Here is a 14,616-nt window from a genome sequence, read left to right as displayed (position 1 = left end):
GTGAGGTTGCCCACCCTCACCACCTGGCGGCGGTCTGTTAGGAAATCCAGGATCCAGTCGCACATTGCCGTGTTTAGTCCCAGATCCCTGAGTTTGCTTACCAGCCTGGAGGGTACTATGGTGTTGAATGCTGAGCTGTAGTCCACGAACAGCATTCTTACATAGGTGTAAGAATGGTGTGGAGCACGTGTGCTACTGCATCCGCTGTGCTCCTGTTGGGGCGGTATGCAAATTGTAGCGGGTCGTGGTCCGGCGGGAGTGTGCGGGAAGTTGCTAGCATGTTAGCTTAGCATTACCTTAGCATAAAAAAAAAGATAAAAAAAAGTTAGCTTAGCATTAGCAAAAAAAAAAAAAAAACAAAAAAAAAAAACACACCGAGTACTTTTCCCATACAAAAAAAAAAAAAAAAGTCTCTTAGCCGTTTCACCAAACGACTCCAATCAACCCAATTCATGCTCATATGACACCCCCCCAACAACCCATATGCAAAACAGCCTAGGGTTGGCCAAAATGCCATGTTCAAAGCCTATTTACACCCACTTCCGGTCACTTCCGGCGGAAGCCCCGCCCATATTCGGGACCAGCGCATAAAACTACATAAGACTACATGTCTAACTTCCTAACCCTAGTTCCAACTTAGCCCTTCAACATGGGTGAACGGTCTACAACCCTAACAACCTAGTGCAAATTTCAGCTAGGGTTGTCAATTAACTCCCCTGGACCACCTGGAGCTATAATTTCAATTGGAGCATGTAGCCCTCCTATAGGAGAGTAGATCCTGAGAAAAGATTAGCCAAAGTCCCCTCCCCCTAGGCAGGGGGGCGGTCCAATCGTTTAAAAATGTTGAAACTAGGGGTGCTAATAACTCCTAAAGTAAAAGGACTAGAAGGCTGTCCTTTCTTGGGGGAACTCCTCTCACACCCCTCTTCCCGCCGACAAAAAATGGGAGGTCAAAACGCCCCCTAAAAATCGGAAGTCGCGTTTCGGCCATTTCCCTTGCTTTTTGGCCAAAATGAAGTCGGTTTTCGGGCTCCTCGCCAAAAATGGAGTCCTTAGAGTACCTACATGGCTATAAAAAAAAAAAAAAAAAATTTGGAAAAAAAAAAAAAAAAAAAAAAAAAAAATCAAACCTGAATAACTCCTAGGGGAAGTAACTTCAAGGTGTAATTTTTTTTGTGGGAACTCCTCTCACACTCCTCTTTCAGCCCACAAAAAATGGGAGGTCAAAACGGAACTTTTTTTCTTTACAAAAAAAATGTCGTATCTTTATATTCACTAAAATTCAGTAATTGAAGCTACAACCAAAATGACGGTTTGAGCATGTACTAGGGGTTGTCAACATACACTGTAGCCAAAATTTCGGCTCAAGGTTGAGTGGAACTGTGTCCCTGGCCCAAAAAGAGATGTAAATTTTGCAGGATTTCGTAATTTCGTGCGTTTTCTTATTTTTTTCAACTCTGCGGGACCACAGCTCGCTCAGCGTAGCTCCGATTAGCCTACCCTTTGCTGAGAGTAGGCTTTAGACTGTCTCCTACGTGTCCAGCAACTTTGAAAGGGCTAGCTTCAATTACTGATTTTTACTGAATTGTTGCATCCGACATCCGTCTTTTTTTTTTTTTTTCCAAAAAACCAAAGTTATTCCAAATGACACCAAACTCGTGATGAGGGGGGAGGGGTGGCAGGGGAGGAGGGGGGGGTGATGGGGGGAGGGAGGTGGCAGGGGGGGGCGGAGAGGGGGGGTGGTGGTGGGGGGGAGGGGAGGGTGGGGGGGAGGAGAGGGTGGGAGGTGATGGGGGGGAGGGAGTGGGAGAGGGCTGGGAGAGGGGGGATGGGAGGCGCTCTGCCAGAGGGGTCGAACCTAGCGTAGAACGCGTTGAGTTCGTCCGGTAGGGTGGGTGATGTGCTGGGGTTCTGTCGTTTCACCTCTTTGAAGTCTGTAGCAGCATGGAGGCCTTTCCACAGGTGTCTGGGGTTGTTGGTGTCCAGTTTTGACTCCAGCTGCCTTCCATAGTCTCTCTGTGCTTTTTTAATAGCGGTCCGGAGGGCATATTGTGCCTGCTTGTATTGTTCTGGTGTGCCTGAACTGAAGGTGGTGGTCCTGGCGTGTAGGGCAGCCCTGACCTCGCTGTTGATCCAGGGCTTTTGGTTTGGCATTATTTTTACTTTCTTTGTGGGGACTATGTCGTTGGTACACTTCTTAATGAAGCATGACACCGTCTCTGCGTACGCGCCCAGGTCTCCTGCCGCTCTGAACTCCTCCCATGCTACTTGGTCAAAACAGTCCCTCAGGATGTCGTCCTGAGGTCCCCACATGCCACCAGGGCTACTTACTATCTAAATTGATCTCAGAAGGGTGGGGGGTGACGCCCCTTGGCCTCGCCCACTTCCATTTAAGGTTATCATTGTAGTTCAGGACCTCCGGCTGAACACACGTGCAAAGAATTTAGTCATTCTCTCCATCCGCATCAATGTTATGGCAAATTAGCTGTTCCCCGGCCTTCTGAGCGACCCTGATTGGCTCTCATCTTGGCATGGCTTAACAGAATGAGGCGATATTCGCTACACTAGTTCAGGACCTCCGGCTGAACACACGTGCAAAATTTTTTGTCATTCTATCCATCCGCTGCAATGTTATGACAAATTAGCTGTACCCCGGCCTTCTGAGCGACCCTGATTGGCTCTCATTTTGGCATGGCTTAACGGAATGAGGCGATATTCGCTACACTAGTTCAGGACCTCCGGCTGAACACACGTGCAAAAACTTTAGTCATTCTATGCATCCACTGCAATGTTATGGCCTTAAAGCTGTGTCCGCTTCTGTCAAAGTCACCTTTGTGTCATTTACCACAATTCTGTAAAAATCAGTAATTGAAAATAGCACGAAAACAACTCTTTGACAATGTACTATGGGTTCTCTAGTTACACCTTGATTGTTCTGAGTAGCCTACACTGCCCCGCCCCCAAGTAGCGAGACGGAACCCCACGTGCAGCTTCAATTAAGTACTGCAGCTGAACTCATTTTGTGCATCTAGTCTATTGAGGGTAATCTTCAGCCACATCAATCACATGGTTTCCTTCCGGTGTGCAGGGACCATATTTTCCATTGGGTAATGTGGGACGTGTGTAACACAGGTGAATTGAACATTCTGCCATATACACACTCACCTATCCACAGTCCTGTATAATGATTGGACAAGCAAAACTGTCAACTCAAACACCTGAGCCAATCGGCTGCAGGCTCTTCAGTCCTGCACCCGCCCCCTTTTCTTGGTCTGGGAAGAGGAAATCACTGCCTCACTCTCTCACTCACACCTGCTGAGAGCAGACCCCACACCTTGATGCAAGCAGGCCACAAACCTTGACTCATGTTCACGTTGACTGACATTGGACATTTGGAACCTGAATATTGGAAACTGGATGCAACACTGCTTTTTACACCACATGGGTGAGTGCATCCTCATTACAGAAAGCATGGAAATCTTCTGCCATCATTGCTAAAACCAGCAATGATAAATGCTAAGCTACATGCCAAGATAAATGCTAAGCTACCATGCCAACTACAGCCTTCACTATATATGCAAATTGTAATCAAGCCATCACTCAACAGTGTCTGATCTGAGGAACTGCTGCTGTTGTGGAGGAAACCGTGCATGCGAATACTGGATGGGCTTCATAGCTGGAGCTAAATGGATGGCGAGCTAAACCAGAAGAACCTTGAACTCTGGGCAGGCCTCAAGCCTAACTCACTCCTACCATAGGCCCCATTCCCCTTGGGTGGTAGAACTTTACACACTAGTCTTTACTCATTTTTTCTCTCCCCTTCTCCCTCATTGCACACAGGTCATATGGGTTGTGCAATTATTGTCATAACAATTGTCAAACTTGAAGCACTTTAGTCACAATAGTCACTTTATAGTGTGAACTGAATTGAAGGCTTTATGGGATTGTGCAATTGCATAGTATTTATGACGGGGAAGAAGATGGGAATGAAATGAATAGAAATGTGATTATTTGACTCAATGAATTGATTTGAACATTAATGGACTGAACGGAAATCACCACTAGTAGTGCTACTTTACAGAAGGTGTAAACCCACTCTTTTTGTTATCTAAAAGGCCTCTTTATATTTACTTTATTTGTTGTTTTTCTTGATTTATTTTCAAGTGTTTTTTGTTATGTGTAGCCAGGCTAACTTAGAGGGCTGGCCCATGTTGTAGTCAGGTTCCCTCCCTAGTGATTTACACCCATCCAGGCCCAGGTGCTGCTGCTTAGATAATTAGGTGCACCTCAATAAATACTGTGTCTTGTGGGGCTGAGCTGTCCTTATCCCACACTCTTTGGTTTTCCCTGGAAATGGTTGCTTGGAGCTTGGTTGCTGACAATTTATATGAGTAAGGTTGTATGTTGGGTGACTTGTATGTGGTACTTCCTGGTTATTTCCACTGTTACTGTCTAACCATGACTGTTTGTAGGCAGAAGTGAACATGCGGCCTAGAACATTCATCACAGCTTGAGAATCCCAAGAGCTTTATTCTCTGTGAAGGTAAAATGTTCAGTGTTCATAGAGGTATTTGTCACAGAACATATAGATATATGTATTAATACTTGTGTTTCGCCTGTCTCTTTACAGTAGCGGCCAGCTGCTGTTTTGCCCTTTCTTTATTGTTTTATTTATTTTGTTGTACTATTTCACTTTCTGTTATACCACTGCCTGTTTTTAATTGTTACGTTCTGACTGCAGGTTGTCCCGACCAGGAGTGGAGAAATTGTCCCATTGAGAGGGGCTGAGTGTGCGAATCCCCGTGTTCCTAGTTATCTGTGGGTTTGTGTTTTTGGTTTGCTGTGCTGTTTGTAGTGTATCCCCACCTAGTCTTAATTTGGGATCGCATTTTAGCTTTTAGCTCCCTCTCTGGGGACTCTTAACCCCTCCTCCTGGTCGTTAAGCAGCTCCCATTTAGAACTATCTAAATGTGTTTTTAATTTATAAACAACCAGCCTTTTAGCATGTTAACCTTTTAACTTGGACTTTGTGCATTAAATAAACATGTACCCTTGTTATACTTGGAACATCTTGCCTCTGCTCTTCATTTAAGGGTAAAACTGAACTTTGGTTTAACTCTTTGGGTGAAATTCCCAAGGTGGCGTTGTCAATTTATGTAACTGGCTTCTTTGCATGGTTACATATGCATTTTCATTTTGTTGATCTAATACAAACCGGTTCTTGCAGTTCTGTGTCGGTGTGTTCATTACTCAAACCTGGAACTAGTCCATACTCTACTGTATACTTGATTATATATGTCTCCTATTTACACTTATTCCAGCATAAGTGCTACACGTGCACACGGTGTGCACGGACCATATTTTCCATTGGGTAATGTGGGACTGTGCCACACTGTGGAACATGCTTGAACTGCAAGAAAATGGCATGAAAATGACAAAAAATCATTGTGGGTTATCTGTAGGACTGATGGGCAAACAAGTGGTGTCCACTCGCAGAGGGGGGGCCAGAAGACATGTAAAGTCCACCCCCTGATTTTTCACGTCCCCACGTGCCGCACAGTAGGGCCCGGAAATTTGCGTGTTCACCGGACAAAGGCCTATGGGCTTCGTGACCCAAAAACCTATACAGGTAATAATAACAAAAAATAATAATAATCAGCATGTCGAGTTCAACTTCTGGCAAAACAACTCAGTAAAACAGCCCGACACCATTAGAGCTACAGATTTGGTTGGGGTTTACTTTCAAAGTTTTGAGCCTACAGCAGGCTTTCCCAACCTTGAGGTCAGGACGCTTGGGGCCGCATGGAATTCAAATGTGGCATTATAATAATAAAAACACCACACACAATTTAAAACAAATATTCTACGTATTCTACATTTTCACAAACGTGTCAGCTAAATGACAACATGTAAATGTAATATACATAATTGTCATGGATAGAGCCATAACGTGTGAAACCCTTCATTAATAGAAAAGTGTTTCTTAGGTAGGGAGGTGGTCTGTTTAGCGATATGTTGAACTGATCCAGCTGGCCAGCTAGTGGGGTCTGTGTGTTAAAAGGATATAGCCCATATTTGTAGCCTACTTAGCTCTTGTTACATTGTCAGTATGCATTGTTTAATTTGAGTCATTGTTTGTTCAGTATTAATTTGCAGCCTTGTAAAATACTAGTCTCTTAAAAGACGGTTGGCTCTCTCAATTTATAAATGCTTCCGCCTAAACGTCTGTAATTTGAGCACGGAAAACTTGGTCAAAACAGAAAGGGAAGCTCAGGGGAAATAATGAGCGATGATAGGGGGATGTCCCGGATGTCCCGCCTGAAGGCAGTTGATTAGAGAAATATGAACGGATGCTCTTATCCGCTCATATTTCTCCAATTACCGGCTGGCCCTGATGCCATATCACCCTCTGCCCTGTAGCGCTGTGCTGACCAGCTGGCCCCAGTATTCACAGACATTTCAATTCCTCACTGGAGACCTGCTATGTACCAACATGCTTCAAAACATCAACCATAATCCCCCTCCCAAAAAAGGCAAGGCCCTCTGCACTTAACTCATTGAGTGCCAATGACGACTATCGTCGTCAATTCAAATAGTAACGTAGAGTGCCAATGACGACTAAAGTCGTCAATTGCGTTTTTTGACGGTGGGACGTGGATCAAAGCCTGATGCATCTCCTGTAAAAATATGGGGGATGTTGAATGTGTATAAGCTATTTTACGGACCCATTAGGTGGCGACAGTGCTCTCCAGATTAGAGAAAGGTGAGGAAAAAACAGAGAAGAAGTCATGGGGAAACGGAAACCGCATGAAGCATAACGTTAGCTGTGCCTGCAGCAGCCAATCTGCTCCCACAATTGAGCCCCTCCGTCTCCACATGATTAGTTGTGGAGTTGTTATTATTCTCAGGTGGAAGCGCTGGGAGCCGGCGACAAAAACGGCGGAAGGCTGTGAAAAAGCTGGGTGTAGCGCACTTTTCAGTGCAGAGCAAACGCAGCAGAGAGCCACCAGAGACACTCCCACGGAGGAGGGGTTTGCAGTTGAGGGGGGTGGGGCACGCAGGGCAGCATACAACACCGACCCAGACAGCAGGCTCGATGGACAGATTGGCAAACACAAGCTAGAATATCTGATGCCCACCAGCAGTAAATCAAGACCAGCAAGAAGGTGTAGGGTCTGCGCATGCAGCACGCAGGGGCCAGCGCTGCTGGTTGCAGCTAAAAAATATTATTTTGCCAAACAAAATTCCTTTGTTTTCGCTGTTTTATTGAAGGAAATTATTTTTGAGGTGTCACTACATCAGAAAATATTAGCTTCAGAGTCAGTGATGTGCTTGAAATGCTTCATTTCACAAAAGGCTCATTATCTCAGCTTCTAGTTTGAAACGTCTGTTTTTGGTAAAAACAACCTATCTTCTACTGCTGATAACTAAAGAACGGGAAATGATATCAATAAACTTTTTTTTGCTGATGATACAATAGAGTCTCGTCGTTCTTTGGGCGTGTTCAGTGTTTACATAGTAATATCACACAATATTCTGTGGGCCTCGAGAAATCACTGAAAACGCTCTGAAAGGGCTGGCACTGGGAGCATCCGTTTTCCAAAAGTGGCTGGCACTCAATGAGTTAAAGACTACAGACCCGTCGCCCTGACCTCTGTGGTCATGAAGTCCTTTGAGCGCCTTGTCCTGTCCTACCTTAAATCCATCACAGACCCACTCCTGGACCCCCTACAGTTTGCCTACAGCGCAACAGGTCTATAGACGATGCAATAAACATGGCCCTCCACCACATCCTCACACATCTGGACAATGCAGGAACCTATGCCAGGATTCTGTTCGTGGATTTCAGCTCAACGCTTGACACGGTCATCCCAGCCCTGCTACAGGAGAAACTCTCCCAGCTGGGCGTCCCCGACCCCATTTGCAGATGGACCACAGACTTCCTGACTGACAGGAAGCAGCATGTGAGGCTGGGTAAGCACATAACTGACTTTCGGTCCATCGGCACCGGTGCTGCCCTGGGCGGCGTCCCCTCTCCCTACTTCTTCGGTCTGTACACCAACAGCTGCGCCTCCAGTCACCAGTCAAGCTCCTGAAATTCGCAGACGATACCACTCTCATAGGGCTCATCACAGACGGAGATGAGTCGGAATACAGACAGGAAGTTGATTATCTGGTGACTTGGTGCAGTCAAAACAACCTGGTGTTAAATGCTCAAAAAACAATGGAGATGATTGTGGATTAGAGGAGGAACACAGCCCCAACTTCCCCAATCACCCTGGGTGACACCCCAGTCAACACTGTTGAGTCCTTCCGCTTCCTGGGGACCATCATCAGCCATGGCCTAAAATAGGAGCTGAACATCCGAGCTCTCACCATGAAGGCACAGCAGAGGATGTACTTTGTGCGGCAGCTGAAGAAATTCAAAGTGCCAAAGGCTACAATGGTGCACTTCTACACCTCCATCGTTGAGTCCATCCTCACCTCCTCCGACTTCAGTGCATCATCCGCTGTGCTGAGAAGATAATCGGATGCAACCTGCCATCCCTCCAGGACCTGCATGCAGCCAGGACACTGAAGCGGTCTCGCAAGATCATGGCCGACCCCTCCCACCCTTGCCACAAACTGTTTAAGACACTCCCCCACGGCAAGAGACTGAAGTCTGCCAAGACCAGAACCACTCGCCATAAGACCAGCTTCTTCCCAATCGCCATCAGCCTCAACAAGACCTGGAAACCCCTTCCACCAATGACCTCACCAACAACCCCCCCCCCCCCCCGAAAACCCACTATCTCCTCCTGAAGTCAGCTGAACCCCCCCCCCCATAAAACTGTAACTCATATCTGATTAAATGCCTGTTTAACTGGGACTGTAAATTCATGTAAATTCACTGCTTAATGCCTATTTAACTTATACTGTACATTTCATGTACATTCAATGTTAAAGCCCCAATCAGTAAGATTTTTGACATTTTTTACTGTAATATAACTGCTTTTTAGTCACAGGACATGGTAGATTGACTTTTAATAGGGAGACCCTCGTCTTTATTTATCCCACACCGCCCTCCATTGGCCAGCACTGGGGCTAAGCAGTTTGTCTGTCACGTCCCGTAGCAAGAAAAAAGAAAAAAGAAAAGCATGCGCGCATGCGCTGTACAGCGGAAGCGCTGTGTTCATGAAAACGAGGAAGTAACTCGATTCGGATTTGCTACGAAAATGATGTTTCACGGAACTATGGATTATTATTTCATCACGTGGTGAGTACCCGATGTCACAACATGTACATAGAGCTTCTGGCGCTGTGTTTTGTTGACTTTGAACGGCGATATCGTTATCGATACTAATGCACGCACAGTGGAAAACTTACTGAATGGGGCTTTAACTCGTATTTAACTCTGACTGTAAATTCATATAAATTCACTGCCTATTTAACGCCTATTTAACTCAGTCTGTAAATCTCATGTAAATTCAACGTAAATTCATATTTATTATCCACGGAACACGCCTCCACTCATGTACATATTGTATATATATCTACTCGATGTGATTGCACTTGCAACGCTGTGATTGTCTTTATGTAGCTTTCCTACTTCTTATCTCTGTATATTGATCTGACCGCTATGCTGCATACAGACACTAAGACAAATTCCTCATAACTTGCATACTGTGCCAATAAAAGTGTTTCTGAATATATATATATATATATATATATATATATATATATACTGTATATATATACTGTATATATACACTGTATATATATATATATATGTAGAAAATGCTCCATAATGGCCCACCATCAGGCCTGTTCTTGGGGCAATTGACGCCCACCAACCAAGGAGCCCACGAGGCAATGATGATGTCATCGGTGATGATGTCAGAGTTCACCTTGTGAGGTCATCGGTGATGTCAGAGTTTCCCCTGTGACAGACGTGACTTTGTGAGGTCATCGATGATGTCATACCTCCCCGGACGTTGTGACATCACCAACAATGTCATACCTCGAATGTGGGGGGGGTATAAAGGTGTTGTTCTGTTATGATATGTATGGTCCTGTTCCCTTTCTGCAATCTGTAAGCTACTCTGTATGTTGCTTCTGCCTTATTTTCTGCCTGTGATACTTCATTAAAGCTTGAAAGACATCTCTGTGGTTCTAATCGATCACTGCCCGTCAGCCCTTACCTAAGATCCAGCAAACTTCACACAAGGCAAGCACACAAACTTCCTTACAATATATATATATATATATATATATATATATATATATATATATATATATATATATATATATATATATATATTGTACAAGTATAGAGTTGTACGGACCATATTAATATTTGGGCTATTGACCAGCTAGAGGGCTATTTGCTTTTTATATATATTTTCATATATATATATATATTGCCCTAATCGGCAATGTGTAGCTAGCACGTCTCTAGGTGGTTAAAGGGTGTAGTAATTGGTTGCTAGGGTGTTTTTAGATGGTTGCTAGGGTGGACTAAGTAGTTATGGACGGGCCTATGCGAGGAGAAGCCGGAGGAGCCAAGGAATTCAGGGGCGAAATAATTTTGATTGTAGACGCTACAGTTCAAAAGTTATGGACCAAAACTTAAGAGGGCTGTTATAGCGCCACTATCAGGTCAATAGGAGTATTTTTTTTTAGATCACAGCAATAAGTAAATGTGGGATGAGCCAAGGAAACCTGGGGAAAAATAATTTTGATTGTAGAAGCTACGGTTCTAAAGTTATGGACCAAAACGTAAAGATGGCTGTTATAGCGCCACCGTCAGGTCAATCGGTGTAATATTTTAGGCCAGAGTAGAAGAGTACTCTATGAACATATAGACCAAATTTGGGAACAGTCGCTCTTATGGTTTGTGAGCTACATGTACTTAATGTTGCTATTGCGCCCCCTATAGGCGAAATTACAGAATTGTTTTTTAATCAGCTCAGAGTACATCCCTGCACACCTGTACCACATTTGGTTAGCATCGGACATGGTGTTCCACAGTTATGGCGATCTTCGTGAAATAGGCCCCACCCACAGAACTTTGGAAGTCGATTATATCGCAATGGTGCGTTTTCTTTTTAAATCCGTGAAATCAGTGTTGTGCAGGACAGTCCACACATGATGTGTGCTTTGGTTTGGTGAAGATTGGATAAAATTTGAAGGTGGAATCGCAAAAAAACCCAGTTTTGGACAAAATTCAAAATGGCGGAAAATCTAGACAGACGGAAATGGGTGTTAATCCAGGAAAAAAAGAAGTTTGATTGTGGACCCTATGGTTCAAAAGTTATGGACCAAAACGTAAAGAGGGCTGTTATAGCGCCACCATCTGGTCAATTGGTGTAACTTTTTTCGTGGATAGTAAAAGGCCCCTCTGTGAAGCTCCCTACCAAGTTTCGTAGCTGTACCTCAGATGGTTTCTGAGATACAGGTCATTTAATGCAAGATTTTTAGAAACCCTATTCAAGTGAATGGGAACAAACTTTTGCTTAATCGCGAATAGCGCCCAAACCGCTTGACCAAACCTTTACTAAAGTCATAGCAACCCTGTCCTCAATGAGCCGCACGTTTTGAGTTCTGGCATGTCTATGTGGTGTGAAAACTGTTATTACGTCCGAAAATTTGTGGCACATATATATAATAATAAGTATGGGGGACTTTATAGATTGTGCCTTGCTTTCAGCAAGCACAATAATAAGAAAACCATCATATACAGGTCCATAGCCTCTTGGAATTGTCTACCATGCAATATTCGGTTTTAAAAGGATGCTCAGATCCCATCTACACTCACACACACACTATCACACACAATGATGTTTGTCACATCACTTTTCCTTCTATGTTTGTTTTCTAAAGTATAGAGTTGTACGGACCATATTAATATTTGGGCTATTGGCCAGCTAGAGGGCTATTTGCTTTTTATTCTTTCTTCTGTTCTTTTCCTTTGTGTTTTTGTATTTTAATTGTTGCGTGTCATACACATGTAATGTATATTTTGTCTTGGACCCCAGGAAGACTAGCTGTTGTCTAGCTAATGGGGATCCTTTTTAATAAACAAATAAACAATTTAACTCAAATCAGCTCTCAATTAACTGTCAAACTAAATGAATGCCTGCACAACTGCAGTTTTCAGATATACAGTACAACTGATTTTGTAATCATACAAAGCTGGTTGAAAATCGTTAGTGTTCCTTTAATAGTGTGTATGTTTGAGGAACTATAGATGTTTATTGTAATTCTGATGGTCTCAGATATGAAGGTGGCTCTACACTGTTCTGTACTGTTGGTATTCAGACCAGGACTAACCGAGCTTTCCTGCAGTTTCTCACAGCTGGGATCAGTCTGATTCGTCCATCCACTGATGTGTTGTAGGCGTTCAGGTCCAACACATCCAGAACCTCCTCTGACATCTGCAGCATGTAGGCCAGAGCTGTGCAGTGGATCTCAGAGAGTGTCTTCTCTGATCTGTTCTCTGACTTCAGGAACTGTTGGATCTCCTGATTTACTGACTGGTCATTCATCTCCATCAAACAGTGGAAGAGGTTGATGCTTCTGTCAGGAGAGGTGTCATTATGAATGCTCATCTTCTTAAGGTTGTTGATGGCTCTCTCGATGCTTTCTGGTCTACTCTTTGTCTGATCCAGCAGGCCTCGTAAGAGTCTCTGGCTGGATTCCAGTGAGAGGCCATGAAGGAAGCGGACAAAGAGGTCCAGGTGGCCATTTTTACTCTTCAGGGATTTCTCCATGGCTCTCAACAGGAAGGCATCCAGGGATTGGTCATTGTCTTCCGATATACCTGCTGCTCTTCTCAGCTTTATGTCCCGATCAGATTCTTCTCCCAGGAATGTGCCCAGTACCTTCTCATCCCTGTTTGTGTGACAGTGGAGCATGTAGACAGCAGCCAGAAACTCCTGAATGCTCAGATGGACAAAGCAAAATAGCTTGTCCTGGTACAGCCCACACTGCTCCTCTTTAAAGATCTGTGTGAACACTCCTGAGTACACCGTGGCTGCTGTAATATCAATGCCGCACTCTGTCAGGTCTTCTTCATAGAAGATCAGCTTGCCTTTCTCCAGCTGCTCAAAAGCCAGTTTTCCCAGAGAGAGAATCATCTTCTTGATCTCTGTAGTCCAGTGTGAATCTGTTTCAGCTCTCCCATGAAACTTGACGTTCTGCAGTTTGGTCTGAACCACCAGTAATTGGATATACATCTCAGTCAGGGTCTTGGGCAGATCTCCTCTCTCATTGATTTCCAACGCACACTCCAGAACACTAGCAGTGATCCAGCAGAAGACTGGGATGTGGCACATGATGTGAAGGGTCCGTGAAGTCTTGATGTGGGAGATGATTGTGCTAGCCTGCTTCTTATCACTGAATCTCTTCCTGAAGTACTCATCCTTCTGTCGGTCAGTGAACCCTCTCACCTCTGTCACCACGTCAATGCACTGAGGAGGGATCTGACTGGCTGCTGCAGGCCGTGTGGTCATCCATATGCGAGCTTTGGGAAGCAGTTTCCCCCTGATGAGGTTTGTCAGCAGTATATCCACTGAGGTTGACTCTGTAACATCAGTCAGGATCTCGTTGTTTTGGAAGTCTAGAGGAAGTCGACACTCATCCAGACCATCAAAGATGAACCCAACCTTGTCAAACCTGCAGATTCCTGCTTCTTTGGTGTCAGGAAAGAAGCGATCAAGAAGTTGCACCAAGCTGAACTTTTTCTCTTTCAGCAGATTCAGCTCTCGGAAAGTGAATGGAAATATGAACTGTATATCCTGGTTGGCTTTTTCTTCAGCCCAGTCCAGAGTGAACTTTTGTGTTAAGACTGTTTTCCCAATGCCAGCCACTCCCAATGTCATCACTGCTCTGGTCCGTTTAACTCTTCCAGGTAAGCGTTTAAAGATGTCTTCACATTTGATTGTTGTTTCCGGTCTCTGGTTTCTGGATGCTGCTTCAATCAGTATGACCTCATGTTCATCATTGACCTCTCCACTCCCTCCCTCTGTGAGGTAATGCTCTGTGAAGAACTGATCCATAACTGTTGTCTTTCCTGCTTTAGCAATCCCCTCAGACACACACTGAAACTCCTCCTTCAGGTTGGCTTTGTGTTGACGTTGGACATCAGCATGAGTCTCTGAATGAATAAACAACAGATGTGAGTAAATAGTCATGCAAACATTTCCCGATAATTTACACATTCCAAACTCCATGGACTCTATTCAGATCATTACTGGTGGGTGGACAAGCAGGTCCTGACTGGGTGTATAATGTAGCTTTTGTAGAATAAATTATTATTACTGAAGCATGAGTTTCATGCAACCGATCCCTTAAAGACACATTCACACTGTGGTGATTCCCACAAAGCTCTGCTAGCTGTGCTTTATTATTATGTTATTATATTTATTATTATGTTAACCAAGCAGCTAGCTGAACTTCTCACTTACTGCTGTTTATGTTCATGTATGTAAACGACTTCGGGGGAAACTTTTCAGACAATACATATGCATTGTGATTGTATAAAAGCCCTGATATTCCTGAGGACTAGCCTGGCATCACCAGACCAATTCACTAGAGCAAATCAAACATGAGCTCACAGATTTGTCAGCTACCCAG

The 14,616-nt window shown here is 44.2% G+C and overlaps 1 protein-coding gene across 1 annotated transcript in view; it reads right to left on the bottom strand.

Annotated features, from left to right (window-relative positions):
* LOC310773372 (NLR family CARD domain-containing protein 3-like) overlaps positions 1 to 13,862 on the bottom strand; it is a gene marked incomplete at both ends in the record, with an annotated part of 33,017 nt that extends 19,155 nt beyond the window's left edge. Inside the window, one exon of the mRNA XM_083633239.1 lies at positions 12,313 to 13,862. Within this exon, the coding sequence (XP_083489365.1) occupies positions 12,313 to 13,862 (1,550 nt within the window). The remainder of the gene's footprint in view (positions 1 to 12,312) is intronic.
* Positions 13,863 to 14,616: the final 754 nt, after the last annotated feature.

Source organism: Poromitra crassiceps, assembly GCF_964638095.1.
Source record: "Poromitra crassiceps genome assembly, chromosome: 3".
In the NCBI taxonomy this organism is placed as follows: domain Eukaryota; kingdom Metazoa; phylum Chordata; class Actinopteri; order Beryciformes; family Melamphaidae; genus Poromitra; species Poromitra crassiceps.
Note: the sequence above shows the minus strand (reverse complement) of the source record. Positions and strands in the feature narration are given on the sequence as shown.